An 18,121-nucleotide genomic window follows, 5' to 3' on the forward strand; every position below is an offset into this window, starting at 1 on the left:
ATCATGTCCGCTGACCTGCATGTAAATAAGCACACAAAAACATTAACACTAAGGATTGCTGTTGACAGTAGGCCTGTGACTAGCTCATGATAATGATATGGAAATAAATCAAATAATTTATTGACCTCTAAAGCCACTTTTTTTGTAGTGTCAATTCAAAGATATTAGATTATTGTAGCAGAGTAGTAAAGCATTGAATTTTCTTCCTCAGAGCTTTTACGTAGTATTGATGTGCAATAATGTGCAGTTAATTTAATTAATCACAGTGTCATATAATTAATATAAAAATAATCACTTTTTTTAATTCATTTGACAGCCCTTATCAAAACATATCACAGTACTTTTACTCTACTCTTACATGAGACTCAGATCAATGAAATATGAATCATTCTGTTGGTTTAAAAGAAGGTGAAGTAGACAGGCCCAAACCCGTCACGCTACGTCACGTCAATACAGCAGTAACAGTCATGCTTCATACCTTTACAGTCAAAATGCTTTACTCTTCCTGCACAACCCTGCCAAGAGCCAATAACCCTCCATTTCCCTGGTTTTCTTCTCAGCATGAGCAGCAAGATGTTCATCATCACACTGTCATTTACAGAGCCAATTAGCCCGACTCCTATGTTGTTATTGCATTAGACTCACTGTTTGAAATTCACTAATGATGATAGCTGAATAATGAGGCCCACCTGCATTAATTACCAGCACTGATTAAGAGTGAGTTAAAAAATTACTTGAAGACATAAAGAAAGCTCACCGTACATCTTTGTAAGCCTTATTTCACAGGATATTGACATAAAGAAATGATCGGATAGCAATTTAGAGTGATTGTTTGATAGGACGTTTGTACCAAAGCAAAGCAAAAAAAGTGTCTTAAACCTCATTTCTGTGTTCAGGTGGACTTTGTGCGTAGTGTCACTGCAGGCGATCAGCTCAGAGAAGAAGACCACCTGGCTCTGGAAACCCTACTAGCCAATGTACCTCAGTCCCGCACGACAAAGAGCAACAGCCTGGAGCTCACGCCCTCTAACACGCCCCAGCTCTCTCCAGCTACCACACCCGCCAACAAGAAGAACAGACTCCCCATTGGTATTCCTTCTACGTTAACTTTACTGCGTGTTGGTTGCTGCAAATGTTTTGGAGACTAACCCTCTGATTACAGAAAATGCAGCCCACTATGATCTGATTCAAGAATAAATGACTCTTTTGAGCTGTTTCTTTTAATGAATTGTTTAGAAAGAATTGAATTATTTCACTTAATGAACCTGCTGAATCAGTCTGAGATCTTACTGAATCAACATCTGACTCAGTTATTGAACTATACTGTAAATATGATTACTTTCATATTGAAACATTGACTTTCATATGTTCATATTGAAAGCAAATTTTGTGTATTTAAAGATGTGAAACTTAAATCTTAAACTGGTTGTTCATATGACAGTTTGTAGGAAGTTACACACTTGTTTTTTTTTGGTAATAAATGAAATGGTATAATATTAATATTAAAGTTAAAAGTATTATTATTAATAATACAGTTTATATAATGATACACACTTGGGTTTCTGTAACAAATAATATTATTAATAATTATTTGTTGTTGTTATTTTATAATACTTTTTTTTTTGTCATAACCCATGCATTCTTCACAGAGAAAGCAATCTCAAAATAAGCTCAGAGAAAAAAAATACTGATTGAGGTCTGAGAAAAGTTGGATTTAAAATAATTTTAATGTATTTCACTCAATATGAAATTTTTGTTTTGTTTTTTGAGCATAGCACTGTTACCTTAGCAATATTGTAACCTGTTCAAAATGTATTCAAATCAGTTACGAGCATAGGAGGCTTAAGAGTCATAAGCATGCTCGAACAGAGCTAATATCTCTTCTGTACAACCCACAAAACATGGACGTTAGTTGATGGTCTTATGTTAATTTACTAGTGTTTGTTCTTACACTCATTTACATTTACTGATCTTTTACACAGTTTATCTTATCCACCAACTCTCTGATTTCCCCCTTCTGTCTCTTCCACCTTTTTTTTCCTGCCTTGCTGCCAATGATCATCAGGACAACAGTTAGCAGCCATAACGTGTTGGGAGCCCTCTGCCACTGCCCTGTCCGCTCATATACCCTTAGTAACCCCGTTTGGTGGGTAACACTGTCGCTCTGCCGTGAACGACATGTACAATTACCTCCGTCCACTCATAGCTTCTTACCGCTTCACCCATGCTTTGACAGTGCTCACTATGGCCTTGTTTACACCTGGTATTAAGATGTGTTTTGGTTGATCGGCTTCCGTATGTTTTTTCGTCGTCTCCGGGCGCGTTCATATGTAAATTGCGCAAGCTTATTTTGTCCGTTAGATCGAAAGATCTGAAAAAAAACCCCATACATTTACCAAAGACCCTCCCATTGAAGAAATCAGGAGGTAAGTGGTTGAAAGTGGACAAAAGAGCCGGGTTCTGCCTCTTCTACTTGTGATCCGATCGACCAAAACGCATCTAAATACCAGGTGTAAACCTGTAAAAGCCTGTGTCTGCCGTGTGTGTCCCTGCTATACAATTCACTTCCGCTATAACACATCTGGACTGCAATACTTGCCTCTAGCGATATAAATGTAGCTGTAGTTGCTCAGACAAGCAAAACTGTTTATGAGTGTCATAAATTTTGTAAGATGTAGCCTACCTGCAACTTTTTCCACCGTATTCCAGCTGTTTTCTTCATTTGATTTGTTGGCTTTGCTTTATCCAGTTTCAATTCCAATTTTAAGACCGATTCTGGACAAAAAGTCTCTCAAAAAAGGTTTCATAATCCATAAAAAAGTGACATTCCAAGTTGTCTAAGAAGTATGGAACATCACCATATTGCCACAGATACCAGAACAGTTTGTTCACTCGCATGTGTTCTTGTTGCCATTTAAAGATGTTTTTGAGCATTTGTGAGTGCTAATGCTCCTGCAGGCTTTCATCGTGTTTTTTTATGCTTCTGCTAACAGTTTTAGCCGCCTTGCGTTCCTCTAACCCTAACAGTCTGCCTCCATTCCCCTTCCTCCTCACCCAGCAGGCTCTCGCAGCCGAAGCCGATCCAACATGGCCCAGGAGGGTGAGATTGAAGCTAGCTCCCAGGAGTCTCTGCAGGAGGTCACGCCTGAGGAAGTGCTGGTCATCTCATTCGGATCCTCACAACAGACTGTACCTGGGATGATGTCAGAAAACGAGGTCTGAAGCTATAGTCATTATGCCATATGCTGTGATGGTCAATGGTATAGTAGATAACAAGCACTGGTGATTCTATAGATAGTGATATTGGTATGTGACTGCTGTGTCTATGTCCGCAGGTTCTGACTCTGAATCTTGGAGATGGTGGACAAGGAGATGCCCCTGTCGACGACAACAAACTGCACGGCAAGCCTGACAAAACGCTGCGCTTCTCACTTTGCAGTGACAACCTGGAGGGCATTTCTGAGGGTGTGTTTTCACCAGACAACCAGCAGATGGTTCTCTTGTACATAAACTGTTCCATATCCACCTGGCATTTTCTTTTCTTTCCTATGGTCTTTGTAAGAGAAATTTGTGAAAAATAAATATAACAGTCTTATTTATTTTATGTACATTTTACAGTTTATAGACCTTCTGTTAATTTACAGTTGTAATAAGTGGATACAACTAAGCATCTGAATACTATTAGTATGTTAGTGAATATGAATAATTGTGGTCTGTCTGTAGGCCCGTCTAACCGCTCCAATTCAGTTTCTTCTTTGGACTTGGAGGTGGAGTCTGTGTCAGAAGGAGGACCCGGGCCATCTGGTAGTAATGGTGCAGAGGCCTTACAGCTACTGGAACATGAACAAGGTGAATTTGTGTTTTATAGTATTTCACCCAAAAAAATCTCCAGCAACAAACTAAATAGCATTCACAAGAGCTTTTTGGTTAAAGTTGCAAAGCTTGATTATTACTCTGGGTTGTAGCCACTACACAGGATAATTTGGACGATAAACTGCGCAAGTTTGAGATTCGGGACATGATGGGCCTGACAGATGATCGAGACATTTCTGAGACGGTCAGTGAGACTTGGAGTACTGACGTCCTGGGCAGTGACTTCGATCCCAACATGGATGAGGACCGACTGCAGGAGATAGCAGGTATGAGTTTATTTCAGGAGATCTCACAGTCATGGCTACAGTCATGAGGCTATGCACTTTATTGTGCACTAGTTCATATAGATCATATTAAGTTCATATAACCATAAATAGTAATGGTTTCCTAACATTTTGTTTAGGATTCAAGTGCAAAATACACATTTTACAGTGAGATAAGGTTCTTTTTAGCACATCAGCCAGCAAACCCATTACTGCCACCTTGTGGTTACCTGTATATTTGCACTTCTCAATTAAGGAGCTATAGAGTGAACTTTTACAGTGTCTGTTAGTCCCCTTTAGTAGTGCCATAGTAATTACAATGGATTGTGTTACTGTAATTATATTTGAGGTTTTACTATTGTAGTCCTTGTAACAAATCATGTGCATTTGCCATTTAGCTATACATACACACATTTATATATATATAAATGCACATTTATACAAAATATTTATCCAATATTCAAAATGAGGGTAATGTATTTGCTCCACCTCTGTGTTGACTAAATTAATTTTGTCTTATTTAGTTCATCCTTTCCTGGATTGAGATACAACTATAGGGTTAGGGTTAAAGGGATACTCCACTTTTTTCGGAAATAAGCTCATTTTACAACTCCCCCAGAGTTAAACAGTTGAGTTTTACCGTTTTAGAATCCATTCAGCCGAACTCCGGGTCTGACGGTACCACTTTTAGCATAGCTTAGCACAGATCATTGATTCTGATTAGTCCAGTAGCATTTCTTTCAAAATGACCAAAGAGTTTCAATATTTTTACTATTTAAAACTTGACTCTTCTGTAGTTAAACCGTGTACTAAGATCGACGGAAAATGAAAAGTTGCGATTTTCTAAGCCTATATGGCTACGAACTACTCTCATTCCAGCGTAATAATCAAGGAACTGTGCGGCTGTACCATGGGTGCAGCAGGCGTAATGATATGACGCAGCGCCTGATAATAGGTCTAATAGGTTAGACAAACTTAGTCCCGGTCATGTTGGAAGAAGTTACCGAGCTGGGGACTATTTTCAGGCGCTGCGTCATATCATTACGCCTGCTGCACCCATGGTACAGCCGCACAGTTCCTTGATTATTACGCTGGAATGAGAGTAGTTCCTAGCCATATAGGCTTAGAAAATCGCAACTTTTCATTTTCCGTCGATCTTAGTACACGGTTTAACTACAGAAGAGTCAAGTTTTAAATAGTAAAAATATTGAAACTCTTTGGTCATTTTGAAAGAAATGCTACTGGACTAATCAGAATCAATGATCTGTGCTAAGCTATGCTAAAAGTGGTACCGTCAGACCCGGAGTTCGGCTGAATGGATTCTAAAACGGTAAAACTCAACTGTTTAACTCTGGGGGAGTTGTAAAATGAGCTTATTTCCGAAAAAAGTGGAGTATCCCTTTAAGGGTTTTGACTCAAAAATGTTATGTACAGAGTGATGTGCAGAACAACCGCAAACTGCTTCTCATTTCATTCGGTCACATTCCATCTCTCTCTTCATCTCTTTCTCCTTCTGTCTTTCAGTCAACTCACTCCCTCCACCCCTTCTTTTCACTCTGTTCACTTGTCTTCCATGTTCTCTCTCTTTCTCGCCTCCCTCTCTCTGACATTCACACAGTCCCTGCAGTCTTATTGACCTTGGTTCCTTCTCATTTGCATCCTCCATTTTTCATTCCTCGGAATATGGCGTTGGGGGACTTTTCCATCATTAAGTGAATTTACAGCGATTTCCTTATGTGTTTTCTCCGAGGGATTGGGTTATGAGATACACATTAAATATCCATTAATACCTCATTATCCCACTGATAAGATTACCATGATAATGAGGCAGAAATTCTAATTGTTTCACTACTGCGGGTGCCACTCATTTAATCATGCACCTGAAAGACGGGCGGCCCAGAGCCCCTGCCTCACTCACTGTAAACAGGGCCAGCGGGGGAAAGCTCTCCTGCAGGCCCACCAAACCTGCCCTTGTGTGCGCATGTATGTGTGCGTATGTGGGGAGACGTGACCTGCAGAGAGCTTCATATGGAGCGCTCATGATCTCTGCTTCAGCCCGACCATCAAACGCCCCTGCACGAGTGCAAACACCCCCCCGCCATGCTAGCTGTTCACTCCCCCCCCCTTCCCGCTCTCCATCTCCATTCTTCTGCCTTGTTAGGCGTTAGCTCCTGTTGGGAGTGTTTCGGAGAGAGGAGGCGCTGTGTGGGATGCCGGTTGAGAGAATAATGAGGTTATGAGTGATGCTCTGCTCGATCCACACCTCAAAGTCACAACCCTGATGATGCCGCATGTGTGTGTCTGCGTCTGTGTGCGAGGGAGGCTGCAATTAACCTTTGGCCATCCCTGTCGTAGTCCGCCTACTTGCTGCTTTAGATCAGAGATGCCTCATACCCATGTGTTTCTAATGTGTGTGTGTAGGGCTGTCACAATTCGATTCAATTCCAGTTCACATGCGTGTAATTCAATTTAATTTCAGTTTGATAACGATTAATTTGGATATAAGTTAGGTACAGTACATACATTTTTTTTATTGATGCTGTAAACTATGCAGGGAACCCTGTCAGTTGGTACAAACTATAATAATGTTTCTACTCAAATTAGTTTTTCGAAATCTAGCCTAAACATTAAACCGTTGGCTGTCATAACTTGTTTTCATGACAGATTTATTCAGACATGCATTCAATATTGAAGAACAGATTAAGAAAAATATATAATGAATATGCCATTTAGTGCATGTTTAGCAAAATGCTCCTCTCTGCTGTTTTATTGAAGTCTTGAGAAACTGATTAAGTGATAACATAATACAACATATTACTTTTCTGTAAGTTGTATTGTATCATTCAGCATACCTTCTGATGTTCATACATGTTTATTTTGTGCTGTAACTAGTAGTAAAGCAGAAGAGATGATCAGGTTACGTGTGCTCTGTGTTGCCACTTCGCTTGAACTGAGGTGCTACAACAATCTGTCATGCGACAATAAAGATTGCCAAATCAGTATTTATTGTTTGAATTTCATAATAAAATGGACAGAATTTGAAAGCGGAGACTTTTTTTCATATCAAAAGTAACAAAGCACAAAACTTATTGTGATTTATTGGATGGTAGGCATGCTTCAAATAATTTTTAGTCGAGGTTTGTTCATGCACCAACTGAAAACAGCATAGACGAAAATATTGTGATTTAAGAATCAATTTATTTTCATCAAAATGAGAATAGATTAAAATCAAGAAATCAGTATTTTCAACCAAGCCCCTGTGTATGTGTTCTCCTCTCAGGGGCGGCGGCGGAGAATGCTTTGGGCAGCTTGCTGTGTTTGCCGGTGCTTCTGGACCCGTACGGTTCTACCATCTCTGAGACAACGAGCGAGGCGTGGAGCGTGGAGGTTCTGCCAAGTGACTCAGGTGAGAGCTGAATGCATACAAGAATAATTTAGTGAATAAGGCTGCCCATGTACAGGTGATCTCTCTCAGAGCGTTACTATTCAGTTTTGGCTTTACTCAAGAGAGTCTTTATTAATGTATTGTAGCCCTGGTGCTAATAATAAAGTACTAATGATTTGCATAACTGTACTAAAATTTTGTTTATTTTCCCCAAATAAAGGATTATGTGTTCCCTTTTGTCACTACCAAAACAATGTGTACATGTTTCGTACATGACTGTTTCGGTAGTGACAATTTTAGATACTTTTGAGACTAGCTCAAAGATGCTAATCAGTACATGGTTACCTAGCACAGTTCTGAACAGATGTACACACATAAAAACATAATTTTATGGATTAATACCCAAAAAAGTTTGCTTAATTGCAGAAAAAAGGTAGTGATAGTGACGTTCCTTAAAGTTACACACAGATTTTCAGACTTCTGGACACATTTACCTCAAAACAATGGTACCTATGTACTATGAAAGAGAGAAGATATGAGCGAGAGGGACACAGGAATATTTACTAATCAAAAATATAGGGGTGTGGTCAAAATCTCAGCCAATCGACTAAAACATACAATGTTTCGGTAGCGACATGAACATGCGGGACACAGTTTCATTATTTACAAAGAAAATACTGTATATGTATTTCTTTTACTTTTTTAAAAACTATGGGAAAAATTGCACAAATTATTTCAATATCATTTTCACAAGTTGAAATTTAGGGGTTAGGGTTCAGGACAGCCACCTCCCAATTGAAAGTACCCAATAAATTATGATTTTATATATATTAATTAAGCTTACTGATATATTAAATATTATTGTGGGATTCAAACATCTAAAATTGTAATACCTAAATGCTAAATACTTAAAGGTGATGTTTTGTGTCAAAGCATTGGAACTGTGCATTGGGCCTTTTAGTGTCAGTGCAGCTTGATAGACTTGCTGATCTCCCATAATGTTAAAAATCACTAGTTTAAAACTTTAATTACATTCTTCAGGCTATTTTACATTTTTTTGGTTTTTGTTTTAATGTTTGAATTAATATTTAGCTTTTTAATTGAACAAATTTGTTCAGTAGCATATTAGTTTTTGTTGTGGTATTGAGAATTTTTACATTTTAATGGTATTAGTATCCACTACTGAAATTTGGTTGTTGTGACATCACTAATAATGATCCTGTAAACAAGGCTAATTATGTTATGAATCATACAGTTGTGAATAAGAAATAAATCATGCAGTTGTTGTGAATAAGAAAGTAAAACAACACTGTGCCAGTATCAGGCATACGGCAGTCTGTGTGTGGTCTTGTCTCCCTGCCCGTTTTGCATCACAAACATAGGAAAGAGAGAATGAGTGATTGTTTTTTTTGCTTTTCTGGGGTTTGTTTCAGTTCGAGGCGGTGGAAAAGTAGACTCCGAAGACCAATTGAGACCTGCATTATTACAAATGAGCACGTAAATGAGAGCCCTCCACGGGGATGCCCTGAGTGTCTTTGTGTGTGTGTGGATACACCGTTTTCTACAGTTAATGAATCTGTGTTGCAGAAGCTGCAGACCTGAAGCAGGAGGAACGCTTGCAGGAGCTGGAGAGCTGCTCCGGTGTGGGAAGCACTTCAGATGACACCGAGGTCAGGGAGGTCAGCTCCCGTCCCAGCACCCCGGGACTCAGCGTCGTTTCAGGTACACATACACAGAAGCTTAAAGGCCCCGATATACTCACGGTGAACTTCTTTTTCGTTCTTCGCTTAGGGGTAAAAAGAAGTTTGAAATACCTTTGCAGCGATAATACTTTTAGCGAACATCCCGAAGCTGTCCACGCTGCTGAGAACGACGTTTGGATGGATTTGTTAATATGTGCTGCATGCTTTCCTCTCAATAACAAAATAAACAGCAGATCATAGCGACGTGAATCTGCTTGCATGTGGATATTTAATTCAGCTCTCCAGTAGTCACATTGTGTTTATTTATTTTGCTTTAAAGCAAGCAGCTTAACAACATTAAGCATGAAAATTCACTTAGAATTACAACTTAAATTTCTACTGTAAAGCAACCTTTCAGTGTGTTTGTTTTTACTTGTCTCACTTTGACGGTCTGAACAGAAGAACCTATTACATAAATGCCACAGACAAATGGTACTTTGAAGGTGTTTACCAGCTGTAGCAAACTTTTTCCGGAAAGTTCTCTTTGGCAAGCTGTTTCGAACAACCAAAACAAACTTTGTTTTAGCCTGATTTTGTTCAAAATGAGGTCATATCAGAGCCTCAATTGTCTAAATGTGTTCAAATGAACGTTCACAGTCAGTCTGGAATCACATATTTGAGTAAGCATGAGCTTGCAGCATTCAGCAATCCGAAGGTTTGAACATTACATGTCACATTTAAATTTTATTCCCTGGCTCGCAGAGTTCTTTATTCAGTGACTCTTCTGCCGTGACATTGTGATGAAGACGAAGAGCCAGGTAACACAACACAAACTCCCGACCGACTCCTTGTGGGGAGTTTCCCCTGAGGACTTCTGCAGATGGATTGCCTTTCCCTTCCTCTTTCGTTCATTCTTGCCGTTTCCATCTCTCGTTCACCTACTCTGACCTCCCTGGGGATTCTCCTGCCCTCTTTGTGTGCTCAAGGGAGCATTGGCGTGGTTTCCCCGCTTCCATGAGGAGCTTGAAATGAGATTGGCTGTTCAACTTGGCCACCACTCCATCACCTATACGCTAGACTTTTGCTTACTATCTGAACTATTTTGTATATCTGAGAGATATATACACAGTCAAACTCTAGGCTTGTTTTGCTAAGGCAGCAGAATATATATATATATATATATTTTTTTTTCATCATTATTTTGTTCTTTGTATAAGAAGAATGTCATGCCAAAGTTTCCTCTTTGACAAACCAAACTACTTCACAGCTCTGAAGGTAATATGTTTGCTTCTGTGATTTATAGTTTGAGGTTTTGCTGATTTGTTACATATTGTTTGTGCAGGCATCAGTGCCACGTCAGAGGACATCCCCAATAAGATTGAAGACCTACGCTCAGAGTGCAGCTCAGATTTTGGAGGCAAAGACTCCGTGACCAGTCCAGATGGAGAAGACTCTGCTCATGGTACAAACACACACTCAAGTTACTGATTGGGCACATACACACTGTGCTTTGTACAGAATTTAAGATCAGTGCATCCGTATTTTCCCAGTGAATGTCAACTTATGTTGCACACCAGTTTATCTGTGGTAAAGGCACATAAGTGCCCAGGAAAACAGATGGCAAAGAGCATAATGCTGACATATCAGATGTTTAAAGAAAATAAGAGCCAGAGGAACATATATACATAATAACTTGGTGCATCTTTAAGTTTAAATTCATATTTGTATGTTTTGTGAGATATCAAGTATATCAAACTTTTTTTATCTTCAGATATAAAATGTTTTTCTTTACTATTAAATCTCATCCTGCACAGCTGTTGAATTTGTTTCTTGGGATGTCTGGTGTGGGACTATCCTTTGTCACTCATTTACTTCTTCCTCTATCCACTCCTCCATTCTTCCACCTCTCTAGGAGCTCACAGTCTATCCTGTGCACCCTCTCATGCAGATTCACTGCTGGCCATGTTCGATCCCCTCTCCTCTGGAGAAGGTAATGTCACTTCCCAGCATGCACTGCTGTTGAATGCAGTACTTACACATGTAAGATCTAGAAAGGAGTGCCATTAATGTGTCTAATGACAAGAGCCCACTAAACAGCATGTGTGCTGTGAAATAGAGGAAGCGCTTGCCAGATTTCTACCCTATTACGGCCCTTTCTGGTAGAATAAGGGGTTATATTATATTGGTGTTTAAGGGCTAAATTTGATTTGTTTCTGTCCAAGCCCACAAATCCACAATGGAAAGTTGCATAAATGTGTTGGAGAGACATTGTGAGAATCTGTGTGTGTGGGGCAAGGTGAGGGGATGACAGGTTGCTAGACCTCACTGCAGGCGTTTTGGCTCAGCAGCCCGTCCCCACTGAGCTAGTGGCACAGGGCTGGCATTGGAAGGCACACAGCAGAGATGCTGTACCCTTGGAACAGGTGGCCTACTTTCACCTGAGGTCTGTCTGACTCTGACAGCTTTTTCAAGCTTTCTAACACACACACACATACATACACACACACTCATGCTGATGGTATGCATTTAACCTTTTTTATGAATGCCAGTTGAACAGAAGTCATGTCACGACCCTTGCATCTAGTTTTGTTTGTCAAGAACTGGCGGTTAAGTCACAAATACCACAGTGCAAAAAGTTTTTCTCACTGGTATCGAATGTACCATTGACATTATTTAAATCCAAAAGCAAGGACCCTCTGATTTTGGATCAAATGTCTTTGCAGGTTCGACCACTGGCACCATTGTACGGCCCAAGGTGCACTATCCCCGGCCCCCTCACCCTCCCCCTGACCCGCCCATTCCAGAGGCCAGCATAATGAGCCACCAGGAGCCTCGCCCACCGCTCTTTGCCCCCCACCTGGCACAGGGTGACCTGGAGCATCCCAAGCAGAGGCACTCTTACCCTGAAAGGCTGGTGAGAAGCCGCAGCACAGATGTGGTGTCTGCTGGCCGCAGACCCAACAGCGATCCAGGACTGAACCGCAGGACCATGATGGAGGAGAGAGATGCGGCTGGGGCTTTCTCCACAGGACCCACCTCTTCTCCCAGCAAGGATTCCCTCAAAGGAGAGGTGAACAAGATGAATTTATGCATTATTTATGCAATTTATGAATTAATGCATCCTTGTTGAATAATTTCTTAGTATTCATTTCGTTTAAAAAAAATCTGACCCCAAACTTTTAAATGGTAGGTTACAGTATATAAAAATTCAGATTTTTCAAACTATTTTTTTTTTAACTTGTGAACTTGAATTTGACTGAACTATCAGCATTTTTATTTTATATATATTTTTTTACTTTATGTATTTGTGTGTGTGTGTGTGTGTGTGTCTATATATATATATATATATATATATATATATATAATATAATTTGGAATATATATTTCCAAATTATATTCTTTTAATGAATTTAGTATAAATATTTTCTTCCACCATCTTCCTCTATGTAACAATTTTCATTTCTGGACAAAAAAAAAATATCATAATCTACTCAAAATAATCTTTACTTTGTCAGTCGAACTCATCATTTTCTTTTTCTTCAGGGTTTGAGTTACTTGAGATCAAGTAATTGACAGAATTTAAATGTTTGAGTGAACAACTACTTTAAATAACTGTTTTTGTATGCATTCAGTCTGAGGACAGAAAGGACAGTGATGATGAGAAGTCTGATAGGAACAGACCCTGGTGGAAGAAGCGCTTTGTTCCTGCAATTCCTAAAGGTGAGGAGCCCCAACTCTCATTCCCTTCATTTTTTGGAATAAGTACATGCCTACTTTTATCCTGTGGATCAATGGCTAGAAAATGTAATCGATATAGAAATTGCTGGCATAGAAAAAAAAGTATTCTGTTTGAGTGGGGAAAAAAAGTGATGATAATATCTGCTTTTATTATTGGCCTAATTGGATTTATGGCGATAATTTTGAAAACGCTAGTATTTGCTGATACTGATACTGACATTGTCACTGCTGTAATGTGCATCCCTACAACTACTACGACTTCTTTAAACATTGAAAACACTTTATCCAAGTTATTGCAGTTCTGTATGTGATCAGTATTTCTAATATGTTCCTTTCTTACAGATATTTAACAGTTAAACTCTAATAGTTTTTTTGTGGAATTGCCTGTACACTACCATTCAAAAAGTTTTTGTTTTTGTTTTTTTTAATAAAAGAAATGTCTTGTGCTCACCAAGGCTGCATTTATTTGATCAAAAATACAGTAAAAACAGTAATATTGTGAAATATCATTACAATTTTAAATATCTGTTTTCTATCTGTTTGCTGATTTCCAACTATCTATCTATCTATCTATCTATCTATCTATCTATCTATCTATCTATCTATCTGTCTGTCTGTCTGTCTGTCTGTCTATCTGTCTATCTGTCTATCTATCTATCTATCTATCTGTCTATCTAAAAACTATTCTTAGATTAATTGCAAAGTTAAAAAGAACAGCATTTATTTAAAATAGAAATCTTTATGAATTTCTTTACTGTCACTTTTGATCAATTTAATGCGTTTACTAAAAAAAAATACTGACCCCAAACTTTTGAACAGTCAAACTCCCAAATGCAGCTCGAATCGATCTAACTTTCGATTCTGCTCATTAGCAGTTAGCATTTAGCATGGCTTGGGTGACGAGTTTGTGTTTGTGACCCCCAACCCTGTCTGTTGCTGTCTGTGTTCCTCACACAGTGCTCTATTGGACTGCAGAGGGTGAACTCCCAGGTAACCCACTCTTCAAGCTCTCTCCCACTCAATCTAGTGCTGTACACCAGCGGCCCGAATTTGTACTAGATCCCGTAGACTCCTCCTTGCCACTCTGTGACATGACACAATCGAGCTTAATCTTTTCATTCATGCAGCCATTTTGGTTTAACATGGTTTGTTTTGCAGTGGTTGACCTCTATAAAAGGACATTTACTGAAATTTGCACTTGAAAAATATGCGTAATTTACTGTAGGCACCAAAACTACCAGTACTTTGGTTACAAGTCAAAACTAAAATAAAAAATTACTATTAAAGTATTCCACTTTTTAACCGAAAAAGATTGTTTTAACAGCTTATTGATTTTTGCTCTTGGTATTGAGATTCATGATTTTACCATTATTGGTAACTACTGAATTTTTGCTATTGTAACCTCTTTTTTTTTTTTTCTCTATTTTGCACACAGCCTAAATTCACACGAGCATACACATGACAGCAGCACAGAGCTCCACATCTGTGTGTTTGCACTTTAGTAGTGACATGTTTCCTGTTTTAGTTCCCCATTACTAAAATTTTGGTTGTGGCTTATCTGTGGAGCAAAAGCATTCTAAGCATGTTTATCCATTTGCCACAATGGACTGGGGAGAGTCCGTGTCTTGAGGTTAGCTTTCTCATAGGAACACAACTGCAGCGTTCTGCTGTTTTGTGAGAATAACGGCTTCTGCTCATCTCTGCAGTGCCGATCGCGGGACTCCGAAAGCGGGACAAGCCAGAAAAAGACGAGCAAGGACCAGAGAGGGTCCCACAAGGTCTGCACACATTTAACTTCATCATACACTCTCTGCCACCATTGTCCACATTGATCACGTGTGTGCATTTTTGTGCATCTCAGATGAGCATTCAATGCTCAGACAGAACTCTAAGACCCAGTCAGCGGAGGCAATAATGGACAAGTACATCAGGTACATGGAGAAACGACCCACCCACAGTGATGGAGCAGGTTCTGGAAACTATATTGGACAAGGTTTGCCAAATAACAATATTCATGCTTTATACACAAACACACACAAGGGTATACACTCCCCCCCCCCCCCCCCCCCCCCGGAAATTATTCCGGTTACTTTATTTTAAGATGTCCTACATTTTATTACTGAGTAATATTATTTGACAACATGTACTTACTATAGGGTTAGGTTTAGGGTTAGCATGTAATTAAGCATAATTAAGTATGTTGCATGTAATTAAATATAATTTACTGTTATTACCGGAGTAAGCACATGTAACATATGTAACAAGGAAACTGTAAATTAAGTGTTATCACTGGGGAAACTATTTATATTATCTACAAATTAAAGTAGTTAAAGACATAGCACTATTTATTATGCTTTCTACTCGCATCTGTTAGACAAAATTGATCACTGATACAATTTGTTGTCTGCTGTTTTGCTCTGTGTGTTACAGAGTCTTGTAGAGAAGGAGACAGTGAGCATGACTCTCCTAAAGATGAAGTACTGCAGAACATCTCTGCAGATGACCTTCCAGACTCTGCCAGCCAGACAGCACCACCTCAGGACAAGACGTTCTCCTTTAGGTCACTCAGACAAACTCTCAGTAAAATCAGTACATTCTGAAAGTCTAAATCTCAGTTGGAAACCAAAATGGCAATGAACATTTAACACAATCAGACTGTTAACCTGCCATGTCTGTTTCATCTCTGCAGTGATATTAAGAAAAAGCTTCGCATGGCGCTGTGCTCTGCAGATTCGGTTGTATTTCCCATCATTCCACCTGCAACAACACGTAACGGCCTCCCGGACCATGCAGATCCCGAAGGTTCCTATTATCCATATTATCTTCTATTATTTATACTTAATAAAAATAATAATCATTTTTATAGCCATTATATTGAATTATCATGTACTACTACTACTACTACTACTAATTACTATTATTATTATCATCATTATGGTAGTATTCAGTCCTATTTAAAACAAACCTTCTTTTGAAATAAAGTTTTTGTATCTCTCTGCTCATGGGGTGAAAGTAGCTGTTACGCAGGTTCTGAGGTTCAAAACGCTGTGCATTTATGTCTGGCCCCTGTCTCCTCTCTCTCCTCAGACAACGAGATCGTGTGCTTTCTGAAGGTGCAGCTGGCGGAGGCCATTAACCTGCAGGATAAGAACCAGATGGCTCAGATCCAGGAGACTACGCGCTGCGTCAGCCACCTCGACCCCCGCACCTGCAGAAAACTGCTCACTGCCATGGCAGAGGACTACAGGTACACACATTATTCTCTCTCTCTATCTCTCTATCTCTTAATGTCTCACTAACTTTCTGTCTCATTGTCTTTCTCTTTTACTCACTTCTCTCAAACACAGCTATGAATCACAATTTAATAAAAGATTGTGCTGACATATTTTTGGGCATGACTCCATAATGAGCGCTGTGATGGTTTTGTGCCGTAGGAAGCGGGCTCCGTACATCGCCTATCTGACGCGGTGCCGGCAGGGCCTGCAGACGTCTCAGGCTCATCTGGAGCGACTCCTGCAGAGAGTGTTGAGAGATAAAGAAGTAGCCAACCGCTACTTTACCACTGTCTGTGTCCGACTGCTCCTGGAACACATGGAGTCTAAGATGCTTGACTTCATCAAAGGTCTATATGAATCTGTGTATATGAGAACTCACTTTTTGTGTTGATTGCCAAATCAAATCCTGAAAAATCCAGTGCTTTATTTTAAGTCATTCACAGAGCAAAGGTGGATATTTGACTCATTAGAGCTGAGGTCTCAAACTTTAATTACCTCTCCATTGGGGCCAGTTCAGTGGTTACAAAAATACATGTGTTTTTTACAGCTACTAATTTTATAAATTAATTTATACATGGTTGGCCCTTTTCAGAGTATAGTGACTCATATTATAGTGACTCAGGACTAAAAATACAATACAATAATTCATTTTTAGGTAATTAAAATAGTATAATTTCATATAGACAGGCAAAATAAATTAGCTGCAGCTGGTCGAAAATCAACAATATTGTCGTAATGCAACACAAATTTTTCTAAATGTACATTTAATTAAACTATTAGCATTTGAGTGGTTGTATGAAATGATAGATGAGACCTCTGTTTTTGAGTCTGACTCTCTCTGTTGTTCCACAGCATTTCAGGGCTGCACAGCATCTGACGATAAGACAGCAGCCGTGGAGGATTTCCTGCGTTACCTGTATGGAGCCATGGCCCATGATGCCATCTGGCAGTATGCCAGTGAGGAGCAGCTCCAGGACGCCCAGATGGCCATCGAACGCAGCGTCATGAACCGTATCTTCAAACTGGCATTCTACCCCAATCAGGATGGGGACATCCACAGAGACGAGTGAGGAAACTCAAATATTTACTATGCGACCAAAATTTTCCTTATTCCTTTCCATGTTGATTCATGCGTTGTGTCTGAATTAGATGTGATGCAGCAAACAATCTTCTCTATACTAATCCTCATGTTTGACATTGTCAATCACATAGTTGAAATTTTCTCTGGATAGCCTTGCACAATGAAATATCATTGGTCCAAAATCCTGTTCATGCCTGCATATTAAACTATAACAAAATCACTGTCAGTTGAAACATTTACTTTGCACAAGAAAACTTATGCTCAACTCAGTTTAGGACACCATTTTAGCATTTTAAATGTCTTTTAATGGGATGTCTCCTTTATTCAAGGCTTTTCCACGAGCACATTCAGCGTCTGTCTAAAGTGGTGACTGCCAATCACAAAGCCCTGCAGATCCCAGAGGTAACCGTTTGCTCTATGTCTCAGAATATAGTTAGAAATGAAGACCGAAAACTGCAATCTGATGTGTGTGAATCTGTGCAGGTGTATCTGAAGGAGGCACCGTGGCCCTCAGCACAGGCTGAGATCAGGACCATCAATGCCTATAAGACCCCACGAGATAAGGTGCAGTGTATCCTGCGCATGTGCTCCACCATTATGAACCTGCTCAGCCTGGCCAATGAGGACGCTGTCCCCGGGGCGGACGACTTCGTCCCCGTGCTCGTCTTTGTCCTGATTAAGGTGAGTTAAGAGAAAAAAACATTATGATGTAATGCTGCTAACATTTCTGATAGTTGGCACTAAGGCCCAAAAGCTTTGTTGACTTCTCTGTAATAAAATATCCTTTGCTATATAAAAGTATCTATTTAGAAGTTCATTAAATA

At 39.5% G+C, this 18,121-nt stretch overlaps 1 protein-coding gene across 8 annotated transcripts in view; it reads left to right on the plus strand.

Moving 5' to 3' along the window:
- The window catches only part of gapvd1 (GTPase activating protein and VPS9 domains 1), a 40,353-nt gene that overhangs the window by 18,615 nt on the left and 3,617 nt on the right, over positions 1-18,121 (plus strand). For 2 of the 8 annotated variants that reach the window (XM_084389495.1, XM_084389496.1), the window contains exons 7-28: positions 897-1,089; positions 2,066-2,146; positions 3,059-3,216; positions 3,336-3,465; positions 3,724-3,849; positions 3,966-4,139; positions 7,417-7,542; positions 9,109-9,243; positions 10,546-10,665; positions 11,116-11,193; positions 11,927-12,273; positions 12,836-12,923; positions 13,899-13,931; positions 14,648-14,719; positions 14,803-14,934; positions 15,372-15,501; positions 15,631-15,743; positions 16,029-16,188; positions 16,376-16,563; positions 17,069-17,282; positions 17,627-17,699; positions 17,781-17,978. In XM_084389495.1, coding sequence (XP_084245621.1) covers positions 897-1,089; positions 2,066-2,146; positions 3,059-3,216; positions 3,336-3,465; positions 3,724-3,849; positions 3,966-4,139; positions 7,417-7,542; positions 9,109-9,243; positions 10,546-10,665; positions 11,116-11,193; positions 11,927-12,273; positions 12,836-12,923; positions 13,899-13,931; positions 14,648-14,719; positions 14,803-14,934; positions 15,372-15,501; positions 15,631-15,743; positions 16,029-16,188; positions 16,376-16,563; positions 17,069-17,282; positions 17,627-17,699; positions 17,781-17,978 — 3,069 coding nt within the window. The remainder of the gene's footprint in view (positions 1-896; positions 1,090-2,065; positions 2,147-3,058; positions 3,217-3,335; positions 3,466-3,723; positions 3,850-3,965; positions 4,140-7,416; positions 7,543-9,108; positions 9,244-10,545; positions 10,666-11,115; positions 11,194-11,926; positions 12,274-12,835; positions 12,924-13,898; positions 13,932-14,647; positions 14,720-14,802; positions 14,935-15,371; positions 15,502-15,630; positions 15,744-16,028; positions 16,189-16,375; positions 16,564-17,068; positions 17,283-17,626; positions 17,700-17,780; positions 17,979-18,121) is intronic. The other 6 variants (XM_084389497.1, XM_084389500.1, XM_084389498.1 and 3 more) reach the window with 6 other exon arrangements.

This window comes from Rutilus rutilus (genome assembly GCF_951802725.1).
Source record: "Rutilus rutilus genome assembly, chromosome: 19".
NCBI lineage: Eukaryota > Metazoa > Chordata > Actinopteri > Cypriniformes > Leuciscidae > Rutilus > Rutilus rutilus.